We start from the raw sequence: 26,219 nt of genomic DNA on the forward strand, positions 1-26,219 counted from the left end.
CTTTCTCCTATCATTTTTCCATTCAAAGTCCCTTGCTCTCTTGCAGATTTCTCCTCTTGGAGAAGGGGCATTCATCAGCCATTTTGGATGAACATTGAAGTGTTCTAGCATCCTTGATTGGCGAGGACAACAGAAAACGAAGACGGAGCAAACTAGTCAAGCCACGGAGAAACTCCGGATTTGATTATTGTTCCCTATCTCTTTAATTTTTGTTGTTGTTATGATGAACATATCTATGAATATTTATGTTGTTGGAATGGTTAATTTAATCAACTTAGCTTTAATTTAATTCGTGTTGGGTTGATTGCATTTCATTTGTTTAAATTGTTTAAATTGTGTTTATGCTGTTATAGGCCTCAGTAAAATGCTTGATTAAGTAAAATCATGCCTAAGTTATTCTTGCATTACAATTGTGAGGTAACTAATGAATTAGTTATTTAAATGGATTGAAATTGTAATTAATGGAAACAGTACTTAATCAGTGCATGTTTGTTCTTCTAAGGTAGCTGAAGGTTAAATTAGCATTGTATCTAGCGATACACTTGCCTTACATAACTTGCAAGATTATTGTGATTAAACTGTTCCAAGGTAAGGATACCTTGTTTCCTCACATAGTCTTTTATGTTCTTATTATATTTAATTAATCGTTTGAATTGACATAGGAATATGCAAGAGATTAGTTCAATTTAATGAGTATGTATATGCAATAACATGTTTGCTTATTAAAATCTGTTTAATCATTTGAATTGACATAGGGATATGTTAAGAGATGAATGGATTTGTGTAGGTGAGTATGTTCATAAGTTAACAAATTACCGAGTTGCTGTGAATTTGTTCGTAACAATATAAACATGAGTTTAATAATTCTAAGTTAAAGAAATGTAATTAATCTAACACAATTATGTCATCTTCATTAAATTGTGCATTAAAACTTTTATTTTTATTTAGTTTAAAATCATATTTTTATTAATCACCCTTCTCAAAACAAAATATTTTTTTCACCAAAGTGTTTTAAATAGCATTCATTAATAATTCTTTTCACAGTCCCTGTGGGTACGATAATTCGACATTTACTTGTCACTTTATTACTTGTTGCGATTGTGTCCACTTGCACATTTTCGTAGTTCTAATTGGTGCTATCATACCAGCAGTATTGCATCGAATCCAATCAAAATTTTGTCGTTAAGCATGCTTGGACGAGAGTAATACTGGGATGGATCACATCCTTGGAAGTCTTCTTGTTGCACCCCTCACATTTGATTTTATATAATTTTTTTTCATTTTTTAGTTTCCATTTCTAAACATCATTTATATAAATATTTACTTGTGTTTTGTGAAATAAATCTTTTGAAACATTATTTGGTCAAATTTGCATTAAAATTCGAGACACAAGTGTGATGAGGAGGAGGCTTTCTGTAAATAGATTGCGCAAGAATTGACGGGTGAGATCATATGAGCACTAACGCGTTGAATTTCATCAGAACCTCATAGTTAAGCACGCTTGGGCGAAAGTAGGACTAGGATGGGTGACCTCCTATGATGTCCTCGTATTGCACCCCTCACATTTTATTTTATATAAATTTTTTAGTTGCATTTTCAAAACATCATTTATTTAAATATTTATTTGTGTTTTCTTAAATAAATCTTTTGAAATGTTATTTTTTCAAATTTGGATTAAAATTCGAGGCGTAAGTGCGATAAGGGGCTGCCTTTATACAAATAGATTGCGCAAGAACTGACGGGTGTGATCATACCAGAACTAACGCATCGTATCCTATCAGAACTCCGTAGTTAAGCATGGTTGGGCAAGAGTAGAACTACGATGGGTGACCTCCTAGAAAGTCCTCGTGTTGCACATCTTACATTTTATTGTTTTATTTTTGTTTTCAAAACTTTATTTGTTTATTTATTTGCGTTTTGCGAAAGAAATCTTTTCAAATGTTATTTGGTCAAATTTGCATTCAAATTCAAGGCGCAAGTGCAATAAGGGGTAGCCTTTATGTAAATAGATTGCGCAAGAATTAACGGGTGCGATCATACCAGCACTAATGCACCAGATCGTATCAGAACTGGCAATTAGGCATGCTTGGGTGAGAGTAGAACTAGTATAGGTGACCTCCTAGGAAGTCATCATGTTGCACCCCTTACTTTCTTTTCTTTTTTTGCATTTTCTAAACATTATTTAATTCTTTATTTATTTGCGTTTTGCAAAATAAATCTTTTGAAACGTTATAAATTTGCATTCAAATTCGAGGTGCAAGTGCAGTAAGGGGTAGCTTTTATGTAAAATAATTATGCAAGATTTGATGGGTGAAATCATACCAGCACTAATGCAACGAATCTCATCAGAACTCCGCAATTAAGCGTGCTTGGGTGAGAGTAGTACTAGGACGAGTGACCTCCTGGGAAGTCCTCATGTTGCAACTGTGACAGCCCCAAATTGACCCTAGTCGGGAAGTGGTTTCGAGACCACAAAACCGAGTCATAAAATTTATTTAAAATTTTATTTGCATATCTTATATGTGTGATAGTACTTGTATAAAAATTTGATGTTTTAATTTTATAGGAGGAATGTGAATTTTGCTTGAAAGGATTTAGTTGAGAGACTTAGAGAATTATGATAGGTAAATGAGTAAGGACCAAATAGTATTAAAATAGGAAAGATTGGATTTGCATGTCAAAATGCCCAATCCATGTTAAGTGGCCGCCAAGCAAGGCTTCATCCCACCAAGTTATGTTGTTTATCATTTTATATTGGCAAGTAAAATTAAAATAGATGAGAAATAGAGATTAATAAAAGAGATAATGGAAGAGGAGTGTTCATCTTCTTCTCCATCTTGCCAAAACCGAAACTAAGGGAAGGAAATAGAGAGGTCTTCATTTATGAAGTTCGGCAACCCTTTTGCTAGTTGGAGGTGAGTCTTGAAGTGTTGTTTAAACCTTTGTTTATACATGTTTATCCAATTGTTGCATACATTTTTAACAATGTCAAGAAACTCAAGACTACTATGGAGATTTGGAGCACTAAGCCGTACATCAAGAGTTAGGGGTAGAGGTTGTTTTCATGTTATATGGCATAAGTAGAGGTTGAAATGAGGTTGGAATTGTGAAATCATTAGTTGGGTAGCAAATGGTGCATTTGGCCACATGGGGTAAAATGGGATGTTCATCTTATTTGTTGTTTCATTCTCATGAGAAATGGGTCAAGTGTTCATGAGATAAAATTTTGTGATTTGATGAGTTAAAGGTGATAGCATAGTTGATATATATATATATATATATATATATATATATATACATATTCGACCATCAATAAGGAGCATATGTGATGTCGAGTTGAGCTTGGTCATTCTACCATAGATGCATATATATGTAAGCCCATTCGTAATATTACCTTAGGATTACGTATACATATAACTGATGAAAATGAGAAATTAACAAGGGTGATTGCGAATGCCCAAGTATGGATATGCATGTGTGATTGGACTATCGATAGTATGGTGATTGCATAAGGTTATTAGCGAATAGCTCAAAAGCATAAAGTAGAAATATATGAATTTGTCATGTGTCTCCTATGCTATGAAATTATTAATATTTTGATATAAATATTTAGCAAGACGGTTAAACTAGTTAACTTATTGATTTAGCACAAGAAGTTAAAGGGGGAGAATCAAGCAAAGGCAAGGGAAAGAGCATCGAGTAGTTGAGTTGGAACCGTTTTACCTAACACAAGGTAAGTCATTAAGCATATATTTGTTATTGATTAAATGATCGTAATATCTATGCAATTGTGTTTAATGAGATGAAATATATACGAATGTATGTGTATGAAAAGATGATATTGATGAATGTAAAAGAGATAGTGAAAAGTGTAGAAAATTTGCTTTCGGCACTAAGTGTGCGGGCAATAAGTGTGTACGGTGACGAGAATGGCACTAAGTGTGCAAGCTGGAAATATATGGCACTAAGTGTGCGAGCTCAAATTATATAGCACTATGTGTGCGAGCTAATTTTATAGCACTAAGTGTGCGAATTTGATTATATAGCACTATGTGTGCGAGCTGATTTTATAGCACTAAGTGTGCGGATTCACTATATGCTCTTGCATTACAATTGGCACTGAGTGTGCGACATTATCAAGTTAATCCCGGACAGCGGATTGGGTAAGTACCTTGAGCTCATGACGAATAGGCAATATGCTCATGCTCGGGGTTGAGCTTGGCAAGCTTTAAATCTATGTGATGATTGCAATTGTATGATTATGGTGAAAATGAGTTGGTGTGTGAAAATGCCTCAAATATCTTATTGTACGGAATACGAAATGTGGATGTATGACTTGGTATGAGATTGAACCGAAAGGTCCGAGGAATTATGGTATAGTTTTGATATGGATGGAGTACCTAGCGTCGTTTATCGTTTCATGTTGTGATAATTTTATTAATGGATGGTTGATGAATGCTTATGACTTCTCGAGTTATAAACTCACTCGGTGTTTTCTTGTCACCCATTTTAGGTCTCTTGGACTCGTATCGTTTATGCGTTTCGGAACCGTCGTTGAAGTCATCACACCGGCTGGAAATCTTTTGGTATTGTCTTCGTAGTTAAACTAGGAGAACATTTGGCATGTATAGGCTATTTTGTTTTGTTGAATTGTGGGTTGTAAACTTTAAGCCATGCGAAAATGGCCTATGTGGTGGTTGAGTGTGATCCTAAAACCTATAGTCACGAGCCTTAGAAACCTTAATTTTGATAAGGTGGCCATAGTTGTATTATGTATGATGAAATAGTTGGCCATGGAAGAATTATGAAATAGTCATTGTTTGCTTCAAGAATGATGATCTTTGCCAGCATAGTGAGGTGAGATGGAAAAATCACTAAAAATAGTATAAGTAGAATTAAATAGTGAATAAATTATCCAGAAATTTACTATAAATTATCCAGAAACAATTAAGAGTCATGCCTTATATGAATAGATTCCCCTTTGAGTCTAGTTTCATTAGAAACAAACGGCATGATCATTGGAGCTCTGTACGAGATGATATCCAGTCGTAATGCGCAAAGGTCAGTGTAGTCGAACTCTGAAACAGGGTGACTTTAACTAATAAACTGTACTAATTGGCTTGACCAAAATTCTAGAAAAAATGTGTAGATGGGATTATGAGTCTAGTTTCAGGAAAATTGCGGAACTGATTTTCGAGTTCTGGAACTCGAGATATGACTTTAAGGTGACAGTGACGCAGTTAACTAGCTTTGCTCGAATGTAAATCAAATATTTCGAGAGACAAATAAAGGGAAGTAAGCCCGGTAACACCACGTGGTCAAATCCGGTGACGGTCACGGGTTTGGGGTGTTACAGCAACCCTCCCATTTTATTTTATATAATTTTTTTAGTTACGTTTTCTAAACAGCATTAATTTAATTAATTATTTGTGTTTTCCGAAATAAATAATTTGAAAATTATTTGGTTGAATTTTCATTCAAATTCGAGTCGCAAGTGCGATAAGGGGCAGCCTTTATGTAAATAGATTGCGCAAGAACTGATGGATGTGATCATACTAGCACTAATACACTGGATTCCATCAAAACACTATAGTTAAGCGTGCTTGGGCAAGATTAGTACTAGGATGGGTGACCTCTTTGGAAGTCCCATGTTGCACCCCTCACATTTGTTTTTTTTTTTTCTGTTTTGTGGAATAAACCTTTCTAAACATTATTTATTTATTTATTTTTGTTTTTTGAAATAAATATTTTGAAAGGTTATTTGGTCAAATTTGCATTAAAATTCGAGGCACAAGTGCGTTAAGGGGTAGCCTTTATGTAAATCAATTGCGCAAGAATTGACAGGTGCGATTATACCAACACTAAAGCATCGTATCCTATCAGAACTCTGCAATTAAGCATTGTTGGGCTAGAGTAGAACTAGGATGGGTGACCTCCTGGGAAGTCCTCGTGTTGCATGCCTTACATTTTATTTATTTATTTGCATTTTCTAAACTTTATTTATTTATTTGCATTTTGTGAAAGAAATCTTTTGAAACATTATTTGGTCAAATTTGCATTCAAATTTGAGGCGCAAGTGCAATAAGGGATAGCCTTTATATAAACTGATTGTGCAAGATTTGTGGGGTGCGATCATACTAGCATTAATGCAATGGATTTCAATAGAACTCTGCAATTAAGCGTGCTTGGGTGAGAGTAATACTAGGATGGGTGACTTTTTGGGAAATCGTCATGTTTGCACCCCTCCCATTTTATTTTATATAATTTTTTTAGTTGTTTTAATTTAATTAATTATTTGTGTTTTGCAAAATAAATCATTTGAAACATTATTTTCAATTAGGGGTTGCCTTTATGTAAATAGATTGTACAAGAATTGACGAGTACGATCATACCAGCAATAATGTAATGAATCTCATCATAACTCTGCAGTGAATCATGCTTCAGCAAGAGTAGTACTAGGATGGATGACCCCCTGGGAAGTTCTCGTGTTGCACCCTTCTCATTTTATTTATTTATTTATTTGCATTTTACAAAATAAATCTTTTTAAACTATCTGGTCAAATTTACATTCAAATTTGAGGCGCAAGTGCGATAAGGGATAACCTTGATGTAAATAAATTATGCTGGAATTGATGGTTGTGATCATACCAACACTAATGCACCGGATCCCATCAAAACTCTACAGTTAAGCGTGCTTAGACGAAAGTAGTACTAGGATGGGTGACCTCCTAATTAGTCATCGGCAATCATTCTTTTTTTTTTTTTGCGTTTTGCGAAATAAATCATTTTAAACATTTTTTTGGTTATAGTTGCTTTCAAATTTGAGGCGCAAGTGCGATAAGGGGTAGTCTTTATATAAATAGGTTGCGCAAGAATTGATGGGTGTGATCATACCAACACTAATGCACCGGATCCCATCAAAACTCTAGTCAAACGTGTTTTGGCAAAAGTAGTACTAGGATGGGTGACCTCTTAAGAAGTCCTTGTGTTGCTCTCCTCTTATTTTATTTTTTTATTTTCATTTTGCGAAATAAACCTTTTTAAACATTATTTATGTAATTCTTTTTTTTTTATTTGCGTTTTGCGAAATAAGTTTTTTTAAACATTATTTGGTTGTAATTGCTTTCAAATTCGAGGCGCAAGTGCGATAGGAGTAGTCTTTAAGTAAGTAGATTGCACAATAATGATGGGTGCGATCATACTAGCATTAATGCATCGAATCCTATTAATCTGTAGTTAAGCGTGCTTTGGTGAGTGTAGTACTAGGATGGGTGACCTCCTTCTTGGGAAGTCAACATTATTTAAATCTTTTTATTTGCATTTTGCGAAATGAACCTTTTTAAACACTATTTGCGTTATTCATTTTTTTTTGTGTGTGTTTTGTGAAAGAAATCTGTTTAAACATTATTTGATTATATTTTATTCAAATTCGAGGTGCAAGTGTGATAAAAGGAAACCTTTATGTATATAAATTGCGTAAAAATTGATGGGTGTGATCATACCAACATTAATACACTGGATTCCTTTAGAAATATGCAGTTAAGCATGCTTGGGTGAAAGTAGTACTAGACTGGGTGACCTTCTAGAAAGTCCTTGTGTTGCACCCCTATTTTTAATTTATTTTTTTTGCGTTTTGCGTAATAAACATTTTTAAACATTATTTTCATAATTCTTTTTTTAGCAATATTTGACCATCTAAAGTTGACATGTCAAAGCTGATTGAGTCTTAGTTCGATTGGCATGTGCATTGTTGCCAATACAAGAGGACATAGGTGCGTTAAAGCGCATTATCCTCCTATTTATGGTTGAGGAGGGATTATGGATAGTTCTAGGCATTTTCTTGTATAAAAAAGAATAGATATGATTAGAAATGAAATTGTTCAAAAAAAAAGTTTACATGTCAAAAGAAAACGCTTTTTGTAAAAAGCGTTTTTTAAAAAATGCTTTTCTCAGGACATATTTTTCACATCTGCGAAAAAGCAACCTATTTCACTAAATAATCAAAATTTCAGCCTATATTTCCTTGTTTTTCTTGAAATCGGCATATAATCTTAACTTTCCCATATATGTCAGCAGAAATTCCAATTGCTTGGTTATATTTTAAGGCTTTCTTTTGTTCTGACTCATGAGAGGATAATAATCAGTCCTTACAGTGCAAGGTAGCTCTTCCATTGCTGCAAAGTAAGAATTCATTTTAAAGTTCAAACTCACTCCCAGTCTGGTTCATTTTAAACACTTTCTATTACTCATTGACATGAAAACTCCTTACAATTTTTCAATCTATGAGTACTCTTGTCTTCAAATTGAGTTGCTAGATAAGAGCCCAGACCAAAAAAATAATAATAGAGGTTAAATTATTCGGCAAGTCAACTATAAAAGCAAGTAATTTAGTTCTAGTATATATAAATATGATGGAATAATTGCTATATATTTAAACTTTTAAACGGGATTAAAGTTAAATATTAAAAAATTAACTTGTCAATTAAATTTTTAAGTCAATATAAAAAAATGAGCAATTTAAGCACTATCGCGTTTTGAATAATGTTGAATTTAATTCTGTTTTTTTTTTTCTTCATGTAATGTTTAAGCACAATAAACAAAATTTTCTAAGTTCAAGGTTATGCTCAAGTAAAGTTTATTTGGATTAAATTGTTCACTTTTATAAAAGATTAACTTACTCTCCAACTTATAATCGAGAGACCCACCCACCAACGAAAAATGGATGCTTTATATGAACTTTCTAGGGAATATCTAGGACAACTTTAAAATAATTATAAATACAATAACCGTTAGCTAAGGCATCAAGCATCAGCATAACAAATTGGTGGGTGCGTTTTTCTATTGGTATGCTTGTGAGGTAAGCTGAAACGGCACATGATGCCCACTTCTTCTGTCAGAAGAAATCACTTAAGACTTTAAGCCATGCCTATAATTGAAGCATTGCTAGAGTTGTAAACTGTTTGCCATCCAGGATATCACAGCTTTTCTTCGTTGAAATGTTTAATTGCTTTAGATATTCTCATACAAGCGAGGCAAGGAATCATGAAAGTGGGGCAGTGAAACAGGCAAATCTTATATATTAATAAGAAACAAAATCTCTTCTCAAGTTCGTTCAATAGATTACACTTGTTGAAAATGATACAAAGATCCCTAAATACCAAGTCAAGCACGAAGCAAGTGATGTCGCAACAATGCCATGTTCAAGAGGCCCGGATACTAGAAAGAAAAGAAAAATACAGCTATTTCCAATATCCTATACAATGATTTGCCCGACTCTCACCCAAACGGAAGCCATTTATTAGACCAAACTAAGTCATGCCTTCCACCCATAACTCGTATGATCATCTAAGTCACAGTTAAAAAACCCATTTTCCGTTAACTCATGAGCTATATCCGAAATAATATCATCTTGCAAATGAAGATTCTGAGGCAAATCAGGTGCTCTCTGGGAAGATACATTGTTGCCACCAGCTGGGGAAGAGTCACTGTTTGAAGCGGCTCGGTAACTGTTGCTTTGACTTGGTGGAGCCCTTGCAACACTTCCTGACATATTAGAGGTAGCTGCAGCAGTGGTGTTGCTTGCTAAGCCTATTCCATTTCTACCCAAGCTCGCATTCTCACTCTGCCCACTCCAGGACTGCTGCTGAACTCCCGTATTATTATTTGGCATCTCATGGAGCAGCTGTCGTACCATTTTCTGTTGTAAAGCCTGATTACTCTGAGAGCGTAGCAGATGGTTCTGTTGAATTAAGTTATTGGCTGTTAATGTATGCCTCTGCAGTTGAGGCTGCTGAGCTAGTACATGCGGACTTGATAAGCCACTAACAGGCAGGGTATGCATGGATCTTGGTAACAATGCAGCAGGACCTTGGAAATTTGAGGATGGACTTCGGTTAGAATTATTGAAGGAAGACGAGGCTTCCTGATGAAGTGGGCTAGGCTTTGAATTCATCGAATTCTGCCTAACAAGCAGATTCTGGTAGTTAGTAAGTGCCAAAGCAGTTTGTGCTGAACTGCTTAAAGCTTCCCGACCAACTATGTTATGGTTGGTGCCTGTTTGATTGTTTATTCCAGGATGCAATGCCATCAGCTTATTGAGTGTATTCCTCTTTGTTGGCAGACCCTGAACGTTGGCTAGTTGCTCCATTTCCAGCATTTTTTGCATTTGGAGCTTGGCTGCAGTGGCATGTCGAGGATAGTTTTTCAAGCCATCTGCAGATTTTGTGTTTAAGCAAACAGAACAGTTAGAACCAAAGCTGTAATGGTTCTCTCTCAATTCACATTAACTAAACTGTAGAACCACCAAGATTTTAGCAGATTAAAATTCCAGATACATGGTAATGTTAAGTCTAAAATGAGAGTAATTCGCCTCGAACATTTTCTTTTCCCAGTGGTTGCAAAATCCTAAGTGGTGAAAACAGAAGGGCTTAAGAAGTTTATTGTGAAAGAATCAGGGGATGAAAACAAAGGCTATCTAGAAAGTTCCCATGAAAAGCAAAGCATGCAAGCTTTCTCCTTAATAAAGGGAACAGTAACCAGGTGATGGCCACAATCTTTACAAATCTGATGATTTTCTTAAACAGCAAGAATGGAACAGCTAAATATTATTCCCATGCTACATAAAAGTAGTTACTTCCTCTTTGATCTCTTAACTAATACCTCCCAATCGAATAGAAAAAATACTTCAGAATAATTTTATTTTGTTTTTAAATAAAGCAAGTATGCCACATTATATGACAGTTATTATAATACAATTCCATTATTGCCCGTCAGTAGATGAGATGAACAAAAGAGAATCATCTATTTATGAATTTAATCTCTCTACTTTATGAAAACTGAAAAGTTAGCCCCTTTATTTTAGTTTGTCAGGATTTGGTCCTCCTACTTCCCGAAACTGAGAAGTTAGTCCAATGGGGTAACACTTAGTCCAATGGGGTAACACTCTTACACCTTGCTGTTAAATAGTTGACTTGGAAATTAGCAGTTTAGCAATTTATATGTAAGAAAGTAGCAAAAATCAGTAGCAGTTAAGTGATTTAAATACAACAAATTAGCAAAAATCAGCATTTCAAGTTCACGTGTTTACCGAGCAAACTAACTTTTCAACTTTCGTAATTCTAAAAATTTAGAGGAACTAAATTTTTGTCAAGTAGAGAGATGAATTTTATAATTTATAGAAAAAATATCAAAATGTCAGAGGTCAGTAAGGGAAATAGTCACTTACCAATAGGCCCAACCTTTTGTTCTCGACAAAAATCTATCAGATCTTTCATGCTGATCACAACCTCAGCAATCTATAACAAATTACACGAAAACTGTAAGGAAACTCAAAAAAGAATATTTGTTTACAGGTATTTAATGCACAAAACCAAAACTGTACCTGCAAACATCTCACATATCTTTTTGAGAAACCCAAATCATTCAGTGATTGTAACTCCAAACTCTTGACAAGCTGCCGTCCAGCCATCAGGAACCTAAGAGAGCAATCAACGTTGCATCAGTGGAACCCTAGTATCCAGGTAATAGATCTGAGTAAGATGCAACTAAAATACTCGCTGAAATCGTCACTAAATTAAAAATAAATAAATAAACCAGTCTAAGCTTCTATTACTAAATTAAAACTACACCACAAAATTGAACTTTTGGGGCTGTGCCCCTCAGGCTAAATTGCACACAAGAGAGATAACTTCACACAGGTTTCTTAGACAATGACTTGGAACAACTTATCTGCTTAAAATCTTAGAGGATCTAACCAAAAGAACCAGATAAGAAACACCAATTCATGGAATGAAAAACTTCTAATATTGTATGATTAACTGACATGTTGCTGTTTGTTTGCAAATCTTGCTGAGAAACGCTGTCAGACCCGCCTTCAGAAATTGAGCTATGACATTTTTGTGCCACCTGAAGTAACTGGTTTACCTGCATGATTTAAAAGTTCAAATTATATCATGTGTCTTTAAATAACTTGAACAAAATGAGCACCTGATCAGGAAAATGTACTACAGGAGAGTTTCGAGCAGAGATAAGTTAAACTAAAAAGCACTCCACCTACCAAAGGAATGCAATTTTAGAAATTAAAGGATCAAAAGAAAAGAAGCAAAAATGATTCACATCTTTTGGTCCTCTTAAGGAGCACATAAACTGGTTAACACAATTTTGGGCTTTCTATGTTCTGCTCCCCATTATCAGTAGATTCAACACAACATTTATGGCATGTTTGGAAGGAAAGGAACTAATGCTTTACTTGGTAGAATAGAAAGAAATTTTAAAAGATGGAAAATTGTAAAGGTAGAAAGATAGAAAGATAAAACATATATATATATATATATTTCTTTCTATTGGTGTGCTTGGTAGGAAGAAAAAATTGAAAGAATAAGTAATTTCCTTTTCATTTATTGCTTTGTAAAATTGAACAATAAGAGAAAAGAAAATGGAACTTTAAAAAATTGCATAATATTGAACTAACATATACCCCACTATCATTTCAATCCTCTCATTTTCTATCCTCTTATCATTCCAATTTGGAATGATTTATTTTTATGCATTAAAATGAAAAATAGTTAGTTCTCTTATTTTCTTTCCTCTCACTTTTTTCCTTACCAAGTACACTCAATTTATTTTCTTTCTACTTTTCCACTCCTTCCATCATTCTACTATTCCACTCAACCAAGCACATCCAAAAAAATAGTAGAGCAGAAAAGATTAGAGTTTTTTATCCTACAATGTTTGAATTTCTTCTTTAAAAGATAGCAGCAGAGTAGAGGTTGGGGGTGAACTAAGGTTCTGCTTGGTATGAAGGATGGAAAAGAGTGGGGATGGAAATGTTGTTAAATTAATGAAGTCACGAAGTGGGAAAGCTATTATGAATATTAACCGTTCTTCCTACCAAGCAAAGCCTAAAAGATAGCATAGCAAAGATTGGAGGCAAGCTAAACCCACCTCATTTTTTAAATTACTTCAAGTTGAAAGGGTCTGAAATGTAATTATTTTCTTAGATATACAAACAATAGCACATCAATTATATAGTTTGCTCTACTCCCTTCTTATCTCCATTCCTAAACTAGGTAGGGAAGACTTGTTATGTCTTCACTTCTCACCTTTCAACTCATTTATTTTGTCAAGTTCAGAACACACAACAAAAGAACTTCAACTCCCTTCAATCTCTTTCATAAGAATTTAAGTACTGCTATTATTTGAGCTCCATGCTGAATGCACCTCTCTTATTACATAAATCCCCGTACAAGGGCCAACAATCGATATCAATCACTTGTGAAACATAGCTACATAACTTGCATGCAAAGATTCCTCCCATGCATTTCATCTCTAAAGGATGAACCTAAGAACATTTATATGGTGGAAATATATGCTGGTTGAGGGATTATGTTATTCAAGTGTTTATTTTATGTTTTCCTGATTTGGTTGTAACCTTTACCTATATTTAGGTTCTTTCAGATTGAATAATATTTTATTTCTCTTCTAATTATTTCTTTTAGTGTTTTAATTGGTATTCGATTTTATTAGATTTTTTAATTTAGTTATAGATACTTATGCTAGTTTCAATTAGGTTTTGGATGATGAATTTTTGAGTTTTTGAAATATTGACTATTGAGATATTCTCCCACTATTGTTCTTTGGTTCTCACCCCTGATTCTTCCACTTCTCTCTTGATTTCCTTTCTTCCTTCCACCTTCCCTCCCTCATTTTTTTATTCAATTTCTGATTTTCCCTCTAAAATATATATCTTTCCCCTACTTGCTCTACATGAAATTACCATCAGAGCCAAGCAAACCCAAGTAAAGAAAACAAGGCAAGGTTATAATAATGTCACTTGAAATTAATATAGTAAAATGTTGGACATTGTTCACAACTTCCAATTGTCCTACTCATACAATTTCTATTCTTTAAAGACTCAAGTACAACTGTATGCTCTTTAAAACCATAATTATATCCAGCACTAGCACACATCTAGTTATCTACCAAAAAGAAGAACAGAATCATCTTAAGGAACATAAATTCTCATCCAATTGCAAGGTAAATTTATAATAGCAATGTCGTTAACTTTTGATTAGTAAGGAAGAAATAGAAAAGGAGTGCGACTGAGTTAAGAGCTTAGAGCTAATAAGTTACAAATTTTAATACCTGAGGTGCAACTAAACGACGAGGATAAAGTTCTTCATGTATACGTGCACAAAACTCCCAAGACAATATCTACACAAAAGAGAGTGCAATAGGTTATTCCTAGACTAAAGCAACATAACAACTCAAAATATGGAACAATTTCCATTTATGTTAACCTTTAAGTCCTGAGTAAATATGATGCGAAGCTGACCCTCACGCACAACACGAAGCTGCTCATATACACTCTCCTGAACTGCTTTTCCATATTCCAACATCATCATCCCAGAAGGAAATCTACACTCGCGTGGAAAATCCAAAAACAGAAGCTCATCAATTACTCCACTGCTAAATTTGATTTCATTAAGTCTTGGTAGTACTTCAAAAGTTGCCTCTGTCAAAATGATAGTAATTAGTTAGTCAAAATCAAGTCATTGGTCAAATAGTAAGTTGTCAGAGCAATTATAAGTGACTTTTTAAGTAAAAATATATATTGAAGCTGCAGCACAGTGCACAAGTTCTGTAACTAATGAGACAACGTGGGTATTAGACCTGGAATCTACAGTTCCAGAGAAAGTTATGAAACCTTTCATATAAATTTCAATTCACTGGTATATAACACATTGTCCAACTGGGAGAACAAGAAATGAAAAAGCTTAATTCAAGGAAGGTTTACACTGAGAAAAGAATACCAATGATTCTAGAGCCTATAAACCTAAAAATTCAAAAAAATCATTTCCCTCTACAATCTAGAACATCAGTGCACACAAGAGAAAAGAAAAAAACAATAATCATGAGTCTGAAGGAGATAAATCTGAAAATCAATGAAAAGAAGTAATGATTTAACTGCAAATAATTTTCTCCAGTAAACACTCAGTAAGGTCTATTTCCATACCCCATTTATAAAATGTGTTTCCTACCAAAATTAATTTAAAAGAATATTGCTCTACAACAAAATAAATGCTCATAAATCTCTTACCAAATCCCCTTCCAGACTTAGACCCACAAATGTCACAATACCAGGCATCCTGAAATTTTATGTGAAAGAAAACATGTTAGAAGACAATTTAAGAATCAAAGTGACATATATTGTTATTGGTATAACTTAGGTATCCTTCACGTCTGTCTGTTTTACGGTCCATGAAGATAATTATCTCAGGGTTCGTGGTTGCCCCTCCAACAATGTCATTTCCGGGGTTCAAACCTGAGTGCAATGTGCTTTACCACTACTCCCAACACTTGTAGAACGGCCTAGACTTGGTCATATAAATATAATTTTCTTATGTTACAAACTACAAAATAGAGAGAAGCATAAAGGCTAACCATAGCTGCTTGAGGGAAAACACCAAGTGCATGACTGCCAACATTATTATACATTGATAAACACCATCTTTTCTTCGCACAGGTAGAATAATACTCTGCCACAAATTTCCTCCAGTATGCAATTGTATTGTCCTACAAAATTAAGTAGACAGGATAGGATTCAATAAAAATTTGAACTATAGCATTTACCAAGTTGAAAATTTGTTAATGTCAACACAAAAGACCGTGACAGAGTTCCAGAAAGATAATTGAGCATGCACAACAGCATATGGTATATTTTTAACTAAATTAAACATGAGAATACTTCACAATCACACCAAGAAGATAATTGAGCATCAGATCTCCACAAAAAATGCAACCTTAATAGGAATGAAATTGTTAGCTGAAACCATTTAAAATACAAGATACTTCGCCACAAGATGCAGTGGACAAAAATTTTAACTCACGTGTGGCCTTTGCCGTTGGTGATATAGGTATTGCATTAACCGGCGAGCACATACACCACTATCAAAAGGACGTTTCATTTCAGCTACTTGTTGCATGCCCTGTTGTTGAAATTGCTGCCTTAATTGAATTTGTTGCTGCTGCAAGTGGGCTCTCTGCGAATGTGGCATTGACTGCAACATTTGTTGCTGTTGCCTAAGTCTCTGCTGATGAATCAAATCTTGTAATCGAGGGTTTCGACCTAACAACTGCATGGAATCCGGCCTTTGCAGCAGCTGTTGCAACATCTGCTGCTGAAGAAAGTCTTCTTGCTTGACATCTACTCGGGGTTTCTTCCGCACCTCGGATAGATTACAAGAGTCTTGCATGAAGGACCCTTGGACCCATGGACCCATGGGAAGTGAAACTTGGCCAGTTTGTGATGTGGGCAAAGATGTAGCACTTGAGGCCCCTTGAAGTTGCTGACTCTGCTGCATGTGTTGGACACTTGGTTCTTGATGACCTCCAGATGATCCATCAATGACTGATGAACCTGACATATTGTTCGAGGAAAATGACATGGGGGATGCTGGTAAGCGCATATATGAATCTGTATTGAAGCTAGAACTTCTCTGCAAGTGGGGACCTCCTGACAATACCGAATTTGCATCTGTGACCAAGGAACTAGCCCCAACACTAGGTCCTGAGTTTGCCACACTGTTCAGCACTGTACAATTCATGTCCCTGGAAACTGGACCGAGATTATGACAACCAGTTCCAGGAATTGAATCAGAAGAGTTCTCATAAGGTGAGTTCATGAGAGAGTTAACAACTGCCTGGGACTGCCCATCTCCTTGGAAGAAAATTCCAGAATTAGCAGAGGACTGGGTTAACCCTCCAGCCCCCCGAGAAGGTTCCATTGGAGGCACCGTCCCCTGATGGCTGGAGTCTAAATAGGTATCCAGAGCCAGGCCTTTCTAATAATAAATACGGCCCCAACAATCTGTTACAGAAATCTAAAAACACTGTATAATAGAAAAAAACAAGATAACAATAGTTAGAATTCCAATTGCATGTGTTCCAAGAAAATAAAATTACTAATTTTCAAACAGTATTCCACCTAGATAAATCAATCAATACTGGAAACACCTTGGAAGATTTCCTAGACTAATCCCATTTTTTAAAACTAACTTCCTTAAATGTCTCCCCACCTGCACACACAACAGAAATCCCTAATCTGACCCAACTCGCTAAACCAAGAATCTCTAAGTAGAATGTTAAAACCTAAAATCCTCCCCCTAGCAATCATATCACTTTTAACACTCGCAAAATTTTAGTGTGAAAGTTGAACTAAAAAAGTGAGAGAGCCCAAGTGGACCCAATAGAATAATGCTAATTAAAGCGTTACTAACAAGTTAAAAAGGAAGATCAAGAAATAGCAAGCAAGAACCACTTCAAACAAGAAATAGTAATCTTTCCTAATTTTGAAGATCGATCAAAGCAGATTCGAGATTAAACTACTGTAAGTAAATAAAAAGGATTAAACAAAAAAACTAGAGAAAATAAATTACTAATTAAGGAAATAAACAGAAGCTACCAACCTCAAAACCGCAGACTGAAAAAAGGAAATAAGAAATACAAAAGCAAAAGGTCTTCTTTTATTTATTTATTTTTTAAAACTCAAATTGGAAAACTGAAAAAAAAAAAAAAAAAAAAAAGAGGAAGGGAAAAAAGACGAAATGGTAGCAAGAAAGCTTTCGAGAGGCGCATTATATACCAAGCGCGAATGACAGAATGGGAATTACCGGGTGCAACGGAAACTTTTCCTATGTAATCGAAGGTGCCGTTTCGTAATGAAGGACACGTGTCGATGATAGTCTAAACGAATTCATTGTTCAATAGTGTGGATGACGTGTTTAGATTTAATTCGTTGATCTTGAGGCAGTCTACGATAGGTGGCGGGGATGGAATATTTTGGGTAGATGTCTTACTTTGTGGTTCGGTAAAGATTTTTGTTTAACTCGTCAACCGTAACCGATTTCGAGCAGAAAAAGTAAGTGGCAAAATTTTGATTGGATGCAGGAAGGAATGTTTTGAGATTTGACACTGCTATATAGGCATTTTTTATTATAATAATACATGCGATTATTTATTTTACGATTTGAGTATAGTTTTATTTAAGTTAAATAATATTTAATTAAAATTTTTAATAATGTCGACTTTAAAATTGTAATTGATCTAAATGCTTAAGAAAAAATCTCATTCTTACTTTTTCCAATTACTTATTGATTGTTATATAGGTGATTTGTGCACGTGTATTTTCAATTCAATTTAAAAAAATTTAGGTTAAACTATCGTCAAGTTTTTTTTTTGTTGATATGTAGTTTTCTCCTTTAAAAGTATTTAATTGGTATTTAATTTTTTTTAACCTAGTTTGTAACATCTCTAAAACCCTTTGGTCGAAAGTAGTGTAATTTTTGGAATATACATGTTAGTTTTATGAGAGTAAATAAAATGGGATTTATCAATGTTAGTAGAACAAGTAATTGGATACTAGAGGAAGTTGAAAAGACTGATGTGTTCATAGGAATTAATCTGGGTTATCGACTAAATCATAAGGTTATGAAAAATGTTGGGGTCAAGGTGTGAGATTAAATATATAAAATGATTAAATTGAATTGGAGAGAAAAGTGGAAAGGCTAGAAGTGCAATATTACCAAAAGTGTATAGTGACACAAGAGAAATTTTAAAGATTTTCAAATGGCAAAAAGGTAATTTAATTAAATGTATAATTATTATATAATTAAATTAGACAATAGATAAAATGTTGACATAGATTCTAGCCATTGGATTTAATTGGAAATTGAGATGAAATCTCAACCATTGAATTAACATTATGACATAAAGATTTTTATATTAAATTATAATATTTTATTAATTAATTAAAGAGATATTTTATTACAAACATGAAGAAAACTCTTCATGTTTTCATGCTTCATACGTCATCTTCTTTTCTTAAAAAGAAAACTTTTCTTTTCCTTACAAATTGGTCCATTTTTATCATAACCATTCAAACTTACCTTGAAACCATTAATTTTTAATAAAAATTTTCAGTGAAATTAAGAGTAAAACAACATAGCAAGGTTAAATTCAAGTGGAGAGATAATCTGTGTATGTTGGAGTAGTGAGAAAATCAAGATGAGATGAAATAATAATGTGACAAGGTGAGAATTTTATAATCAAGTTAAGTTATTGTAGAGAGTTCTTTGATGGAGAGAGGAAGCATTGCAACCAAGTGGACAAGATGTATCGAAACAAAGTGGAGAGAAAGACTAGAGCAGATCTAGTAACGCTGAGCACAACGACAGGTGGTGGTTACTAAGGAGGAGAAAGAGAATATGGCTCACGATAAGACTAAGAAAAGAAAACAAGTTGAGAGAAGTTTAGAGTGAGTTTTGAGAGTCAAAATTCCAAAGTGCCAAAAGTCCCTTCACTAGTTGTGAAAGGCTCTTATTTATAGTGTTTCAAGAATAGGAGTTACAAAGTTAGTAATTAATGAGAGTAATAATAGATATTTTTCAGTTACAATTGCATTAATGATTAAGAATGAATAGTGAAAGGTTTTGTTGGTGATGGTGAATAGTGAAGAAGAATTTACTATGTTTTTAAAAAGAGGGAAAAACACTTAGTGTTTCAAGAAAAGATTAAGAGGAAAACCTCTTAACTACATCCATATCTGATCCACTAAAACAAGCTTTCTGGAACATCCCAAGAGTGAAGATAACCCAAGAACCTTACCATATTCTGAGGTTACTTCCACTTCTTCTACTTTGGTGAAGCGGTACCATGTGAAACATCTTTCGCGGAACATGTTTGAAACATAAGATGATAATTGTTCTTGGATGAGAGTTGTTCTTGAATAATAATTATTTTGACTTGTTCTAAACACAAGTTGTTCTCAACAAAGTTGTTCTTAATGTAGAGGTTGTTTCGAATAAGAATTGTTCTATGATGATGCTTTTCTTAATAAACCTCATTTTGAATAAAGGCTCTTCTAGAAAAATACAATTGCTCTAATACAAGATATTCCAAACAATGGTTGTTTTAAACATAACAATTCTTGAACACCATTATTCTAAACAAGATTTGTTTCGAACTTTAGCTATTCTTAATAAGCGTTGTTCTCCAATAACAACTACACTAGATGACAGTTGTTCTAACTAAAGCTGTGTTCTGAACATAACTATTTTGGACATAGTTATTCTCGAACAACAGTTTTTGTGAACAACAACTATTCTAAACAAGATTTGTTGCTTCAGAAGAGATATTAAGTAAAATGACAATGCTAGTTGTTCCATGCCTGGTAGCACAATTTCCTGAAATATAATATTATTTATCTCAAGGAAAAGATAAAATTGTTAGTAGCCAAAACTGAGTATCTACAATTATCATGTTTATTTCAATAAAAAGTTCATGGAAGTAGAGTTGTTCATGGGTCAGGCTACCCGGCCCGGCCCGAAGGCCCACCCAAAATGTGGGAGGGTTTGGGCAAAAATATAGGCCCGAAAAATAGGCTTGGACAAAAAAATAAGGCCCGTTTAAAAAATGGGCCGGGCCTCGGGTAAGGTATTTTTAGCCCGAGCCTGGCCCTACCCGAATTCACTAAATGACAAAAAAATCTGCATTTTTTTTATTTTTGAATGTTATTTTCTTATTGTTTTCTCCCTATTTTGCTACCATTTTACTATTATGTTGCTACTATTTTGTTGTTATTGTTTGGATATTGTATAAAACTTATTTTCTTGTTAATTTTGTTATTATTTTAAAGGCATTTGTTAATTTTTTTTATTATTTTAGAGGCATTTACTTGTTAAGTTGCATCTATCTTAGTGTTATTTAAGTCTATATATTTTTTAAGATTTATTTTCAATTTGTTAGGAAATATTTATTTTGATATTTTTAGTATTTTTGATGTATTATATATATTTAAAAATAATATAAAAAATTAATACTGAGGCGAGCCAGTAGGGCTTAGGTAAAATTTTAGGCCCTTTTTTGGGCCTAGCTTGGCCTGGGCCTAAAAATGGGCATAATTTTTTAGTTGAGCCCAGCTTAAACCTGCCTTGCTTGCCCGCCCATGAACACCTCTACATGGAAGTGATGTTAGATATGTGTATTAATATCTATACTTTTTGTTTTTGATATGTTAAAGAAGAGAATGATAAGGAAGTTGATTCACTAGGTGCTGAAAATAAAAAAATAAAAAGCTAGATGTAAAGGGAAGCATATTCAAGCAAGGAACAAGTACTCAAAGAATTCATATTGTTATCTAAGGAAATTTAAGTAGGAAAAATGTTAATTATATGAATTAAATGAGTTTATATGTATTCATGAAAGAATGATAATTTAAAGTTATGTATGTAAAGTAATCAAGAAAATTAATAAAGAGATGAAAGTAATTCAAGTATTTATGATATGTGCTTTAGTGTTGTGAACTAAGGACTAAATTTTAAGAAATATAAAGTTTAACACTAGTTTACCATTGAGGTTGAAAAGTGCGGTGAAAAAAAACTTTTAAAAAGTGCTTTTGGAAAGTTTTATAGTGTAACACCCCTTACCCGTATCCAACGCCGAAACAGGGTACGAGGCATTACTGGACTTAAACCAAGCAAACATACACTTCCGAGCCATAAAAATTGGCATCAAATTCAAACTTTTTGAATTTAATCATAAGGTCTCTAATACAAGCTACGAGTCTTAAAATGTGCTTTGGAAGCGGTTCGAGGCTAAACCGAGAACTTTAGGAAATTTTACGACACTTGGACAATTTTTGCTAAGATAGGGGTCACATGCCCGTAGGGCTTAGGATACGCCCGTGTCCCTAACCCGTGTAACTCTCTGTTTGTCACCCAAGAGCAAATTGAAGTCACACGGCCATGGCACACGTCGGTGTCTCAAGGCCATGTCCTTCACACAACTGAGACACATGGCCGTGTCTCATACCCATGTGCTTGATACTGAGCATTCTATTTTGTAACAATTTAGGTGCAGGGGACACACGGCTAGATCACATGCCCATGGGGCTGACCGTGTGTCACACATGGCCTAGAAACATGCCCGTGTGTCTACCCGTGTGGACAAAAACAAGGCTATTTAACAAGCCATTTTTCCACCCTTATTCACACATACACTTACCTCAATTCAAAGGCACAAAACAATACATACTTGGGCAACCAAAACATCCACATTCATGGTTAAAACATATCAACTCAATGTGTTTATCTAACATATTCACTACATTTATTAAGCCCTAAATCAAACATACAAATTTCACATTCATTAGACTTTATTCTTCTAGTTACCAAATTATACTCAAATTCCTCATCTCATCAATAGGTCACATTTCCAAAAATTACACAATTATGCCATAAATCACATTTCCAAACATTTCATATTCACCAAGCATACCATGATCGTATCACCATAGACATTGACACATATATGAATATACTTAGGCTGCAACCATTTTAGCCAATATAAGCCAACTTACATAGCCAAATAGTAAAACAAACATTTGACGATTACAACCCATTGCATTGACTAAAGTCATATGACGCATATAACAAAATGACCAAGTCCCTATACATTCCATAAACTTAAAATGCTTGAATTCATTTATATTCAAGATGATAGCTTGATAGTGTGATAGGATATCCGGCGATCTCTAACCCGAGCTAGCTTGACAGTATTATAAAACATGGGAAAGGAAGGGGGTAAGCTATATAGCTTAGTAAGTCCGTATAAACATAATAAGAAACTCTTACCAATCATTTACCAAACCCAATGATATAAACACAAGATAATATAAATTGCATTAAAACTCACAGTTATAACTTATTCAGTCACATTGTTTGTTCTATCAATTTGCAAGCATAATTTAACATATCTTGACATTAGCCTAATAATTGAAATCTCTCCATTATAACTGTTTACCACAATCAACCAATCATTTCAAACCTCATAATAAACATGCACATTAATTATGAGTGTTCACTTTTCAAGCATATATTCTAACACCTCTCAATTGTTTAAAACCCATATCTTCTCATAATCATTTTAATAGGCAATTATGCCAATCTTTCCTTTTCTCATATTTGATAAATCACAATTTGTGTGAATCAAACATGCTAGATCATAACTCAATTTGACCTGAAAGCCAATTACACGATTGCCAACTGAATTTACTATATATTTCGTACATCACTAGTATATATCAATAATCATAAGGCTTTCGCAAAAACATTCTCATGGAAACCATGAACTCACAATATCATGAAGTCTGTAACAGTCCGGTTTTGACCCTAGTTGGAATAGTGGTTTCGGGACCACAAATTCGAGTCTGAAAAAAATATTTTAATATTATGTTCTGTGTCTGTGATATGTGAATTTACATTTGTGAAATTTCTGTAATTTAATTTGTCTGTTTCTGTGCTTAATTATGAAAAAAAGGATTAAATCGCGTAAAGTGTAAAAGTTGAGTGCTAAATGTTAAAGTACCTAATTGACTTCGCTTTTAAAATAAGGGTCTTTGCGTATCAAATTTACCATTTGTATTAATGGTGGACAATGATGGACATTAGTAGGTGGATTTTCATGTGTTAATAATAAGGGCAAAATTGGAAAAAGTATTATAATATGTGTTAAATAAAATATAACATAAAATAATGGCCATTTTATCATTCTCATGGCCGAATGAAGCAAGAAAAAGAGTAAAAATGGGGTTTTGATATTCGGCTAACTTAATCCTTAATTAAGGTATGATTTTTCGTCTGTTTTTGATAATTTCTACATTTCTGTGATTGTTGCTTTGTGTTCTTCAAAACCCATGTCTGAATTTCTGTTTTTGTTGAAGATTATGAAATGTGCCATTGATGATTATATGAAATTTGTGGTGTTTTTATATGGATTATGAAAGATATATGTGAGATTATCATACTTTGTTCTTGAATTTTGATGAAAAAGAGCTATTTGAGCTAATTTGTAAAAATACTATTTTAAAGGACTAAAATGTGAAATAAAGGAAATGTATGGACTTGTATGAGAGTCATGAAAATTCAGCTAAGCTTGTGTACAAGCAAATTTTACATATTGGTGATTTTGTGAAAAATGGACTAAATTGTCAAAGTGTGAAAATGTAAGGGCTAAAATCTAAAGTGCCCTAAATATGTGTATATGAATTATTCTATGAAATGGTTATGAATCCTTATGGTTAAATTGTACTTATATGCTTTAGTAGTTAGACCAATTGTATTTGGCTTACTAAGCTCTTTGTAGTTTACTCTGTGTGATTACTGTCTGTTTTATAGTTATTGTAGCTACTGAAGGCTCGGGGACAGTCGAGGATTGTCACCACACTATCGAACTCATTTTGGTACTTTTGGAAGTCTACATATTTTAAAGTATGGCATGTATAGGCTAGAAGGTCTATGTATTAAGTTTTGATGTGTATATATTATGCCATGAGAGTTGGCTAGCAAATGAAATGTTGTATATAGTTTTAGTATTTGGTTGATGGTGCCAAATGATGTATGGTGGTAGTGTTTTATGAGCTAATATGTTTTTGTTATAATGAAGCATGTTTTGAGCATGGAATTGGTTGAAAATTGTTGTATGAATGTTGTTTATTATGGCTTGTAAGGATGACCTCTAAAAGGGGTGGAAAATTGGCTTAAATCAAGCCTGCATGGTGCCACACGGTTAGGGGACACGGGCGTGTCATATGGCCGTGGGCTAAAGTCAGTAGCTAGCTAAGTATCACACGGCCATAGCACACGTACGTGCCTAATGGCCGTGGGTGAAAGTCAATATGGTTACCCTGATTTGGCACGGCTAGTTCACATGGGTGTGTCTAATGCCCGTGTGAGGTATACAGCCTAGACGCACGGGCGTGTGACTTCAACAGAATTGGAAAAATTTTCTATGTTCTGAATTTTATGAATATGTTCGGTTTAGCTCTAACCGTTCTTAAACGTATGTTTTAGGTCTCGTAGACCATATTTAAAGATGATTGCTTATGAAATGATGTTAAATAATACCTATGATTCTGAATTGGTCCGAAATGTTCTGTCTGTCTGGTAATGCCTTGTAACTCTAATCTGATGTCGGTTACGGGTTAGGGGTGTTACAAAGTCAATGCTTATAAACTTTATGTACATACCTGTACAAATTCATAATACTTGCATGCTCTTTATCTTCTTCGACATACCCATTAAATTACCCGTTGAACCACTTGGAATACTAAAGGGTACTCGGGAATCTCGTACACACAATATTGTACCAATGCGATATCCCAGATATGGTCTTACATGCAATCTCATATCGATGCCAATAGCCCAGCTATGGTCTTACACGAAGTCTCATATAGATGCCATATCCCTAATATGGTCTTACAAGTAAACTCAGTAACCCTAATGTCATGACATTTGTATCCTATCTATTCCTAAGATTCAACCGGGACTTTTATTGTATCGAATCTCTGTCGATCATTTCCGTAGTATCGTACTTAATAGCATTCACATTTCATTTCAATAATATAGCATTTACCACAATTATATCAATTAAACATTTATACATATTTAATTTAATGCTTATTAAACATACGAACTTACCTCGACATAAAAATGGCGAAAAGGACCTAACCGTCAAATACTCGTTTTTCCCCCGTTCTAATTCCAGACCTCATTTTTCTTGATCTATAATATCACATTTAACTTATTTAATCATTATACTATTCAAATCAGCCCAAAACCATATTATGGCAAAAATTACATTTTTACCCCTAAAGTTTCACATTTTTACATTTTAGTCCCTAGGCTCGTAAAATGAAATGTACACAATTTCTTCAATACCCATGCCTAGCCGAACCTTATACATGCTTATAGTACCCACATTTTTCTTTTATTCGAATTTTAACACTCATTTCACAACTTTTTACAAATAGGTCCTTTTAGGCATTTTCATTGAAAATCACTTAGCAAAAGTCATTTATCATACACCAAACATACATATCCTACCATTAGACATCAAAATACACAAATATTTATCATGGGTAAAATTTTAGACCTTGCTTATTTCTTAAATTAGTGGTAGAAATAAATAGATCATGTTACGAGGATTTCAAACACATGAAAATCATTAAAAACGGGGCTAGAATGGACTTACAATCAAGCTTGGAAGCTTGAAAAACCCTATGCATGGTTTCTTCTTGGTACATTCAGCCATGGGGTAGAAGATGAGCAAAAATTGGCTTTTAATTTGACTTTTTAATTCATTTAATTACCAAATTACTAAAATGC

At 34.0% G+C, this 26,219-nt stretch overlaps 1 protein-coding gene and 5 pseudogenes across 2 annotated transcripts; 5 read left to right on the forward strand and 1 right to left on the reverse strand.

Moving 5' to 3' along the window:
* Window positions 1-2,308: 2,308 nt before the first annotated feature.
* On the forward strand, window positions 2,309-2,427 carry LOC128288081 (5S ribosomal RNA; annotated as a pseudogene).
* A 3,115-nt stretch (window positions 2,428-5,542) lies between these two features.
* On the forward strand, window positions 5,543-5,660 carry LOC128288058 (5S ribosomal RNA; annotated as a pseudogene).
* Window positions 5,661-6,124: 464 nt separating this feature from the next.
* Window positions 6,125-6,244, forward strand: LOC128288178 (5S ribosomal RNA; annotated as a pseudogene).
* Window positions 6,245-6,880: 636 nt separating this feature from the next.
* LOC128288146 (5S ribosomal RNA) lies at window positions 6,881-6,997 on the forward strand (annotated as a pseudogene).
* Window positions 6,998-7,488: 491 nt separating this feature from the next.
* LOC128288236 (5S ribosomal RNA) lies at window positions 7,489-7,607 on the forward strand (annotated as a pseudogene).
* Window positions 7,608-9,072: 1,465 nt separating this feature from the next.
* Window positions 9,073-17,667, reverse strand: LOC108456925 (probable transcriptional regulator SLK2). Of its 2 annotated transcripts, none has more exons than XM_017755666.2 (10): window positions 17,466-17,667; window positions 15,888-16,889; window positions 15,442-15,573; window positions 15,098-15,146; window positions 14,298-14,512; window positions 14,143-14,211; window positions 11,822-11,922; window positions 11,381-11,474; window positions 11,225-11,294; window positions 9,073-10,212 (listed from the first exon to the last, which is right to left on the reverse strand). In XM_017755666.2, exons 2-10 carry the CDS (start codon window positions 16,782-16,784, stop codon window positions 9,314-9,316), a joined length of 2,526 nt encoding a protein of 841 aa, XP_017611155.1. In that variant the 5' UTR covers window positions 16,785-16,889; window positions 17,466-17,667; the 3' UTR covers window positions 9,073-9,313. The 2 variants fall into 2 exon arrangements, with proteins under 2 accessions (XP_017611155.1, XP_017611156.1); XM_017755667.2 differs by having other exon boundaries at window positions 16,985-17,537.
* Window positions 17,668-26,219: the final 8,552 nt, after the last annotated feature.

The sequence above is a fragment of the Gossypium arboreum genome, unplaced genomic scaffold (assembly GCF_025698485.1).
Source record: "Gossypium arboreum isolate Shixiya-1 unplaced genomic scaffold, ASM2569848v2 Contig00169, whole genome shotgun sequence".
NCBI classification, from domain to species: domain Eukaryota; kingdom Viridiplantae; phylum Streptophyta; class Magnoliopsida; order Malvales; family Malvaceae; genus Gossypium; species Gossypium arboreum.

What these genes read in the sequence shown, in the direction of transcription:
- LOC108456925 (XM_017755666.2), bottom strand. Translation starts at nt 16,784, where the DNA reads ATGGAACCTTCTCGGGGGGCTGGAGGGTTAACCCAGTCCTCTGCTAAT. An exon ending in GTCGTTTAGTTGCACCTCAG is followed by an intron (nt 11,923 to 14,142) that starts GTATTAAAATTT and finishes TAAATCATGCAG; the next exon opens with GTAAACCAGTTACTTCAGGT. An exon ending in GATATGTGAGATGTTTGCAG is followed by an intron (nt 11,295 to 11,380) that starts GTACAGTTTTGG and finishes AATTTGTTATAG; the next exon opens with ATTGCTGAGGTTGTGATCAG.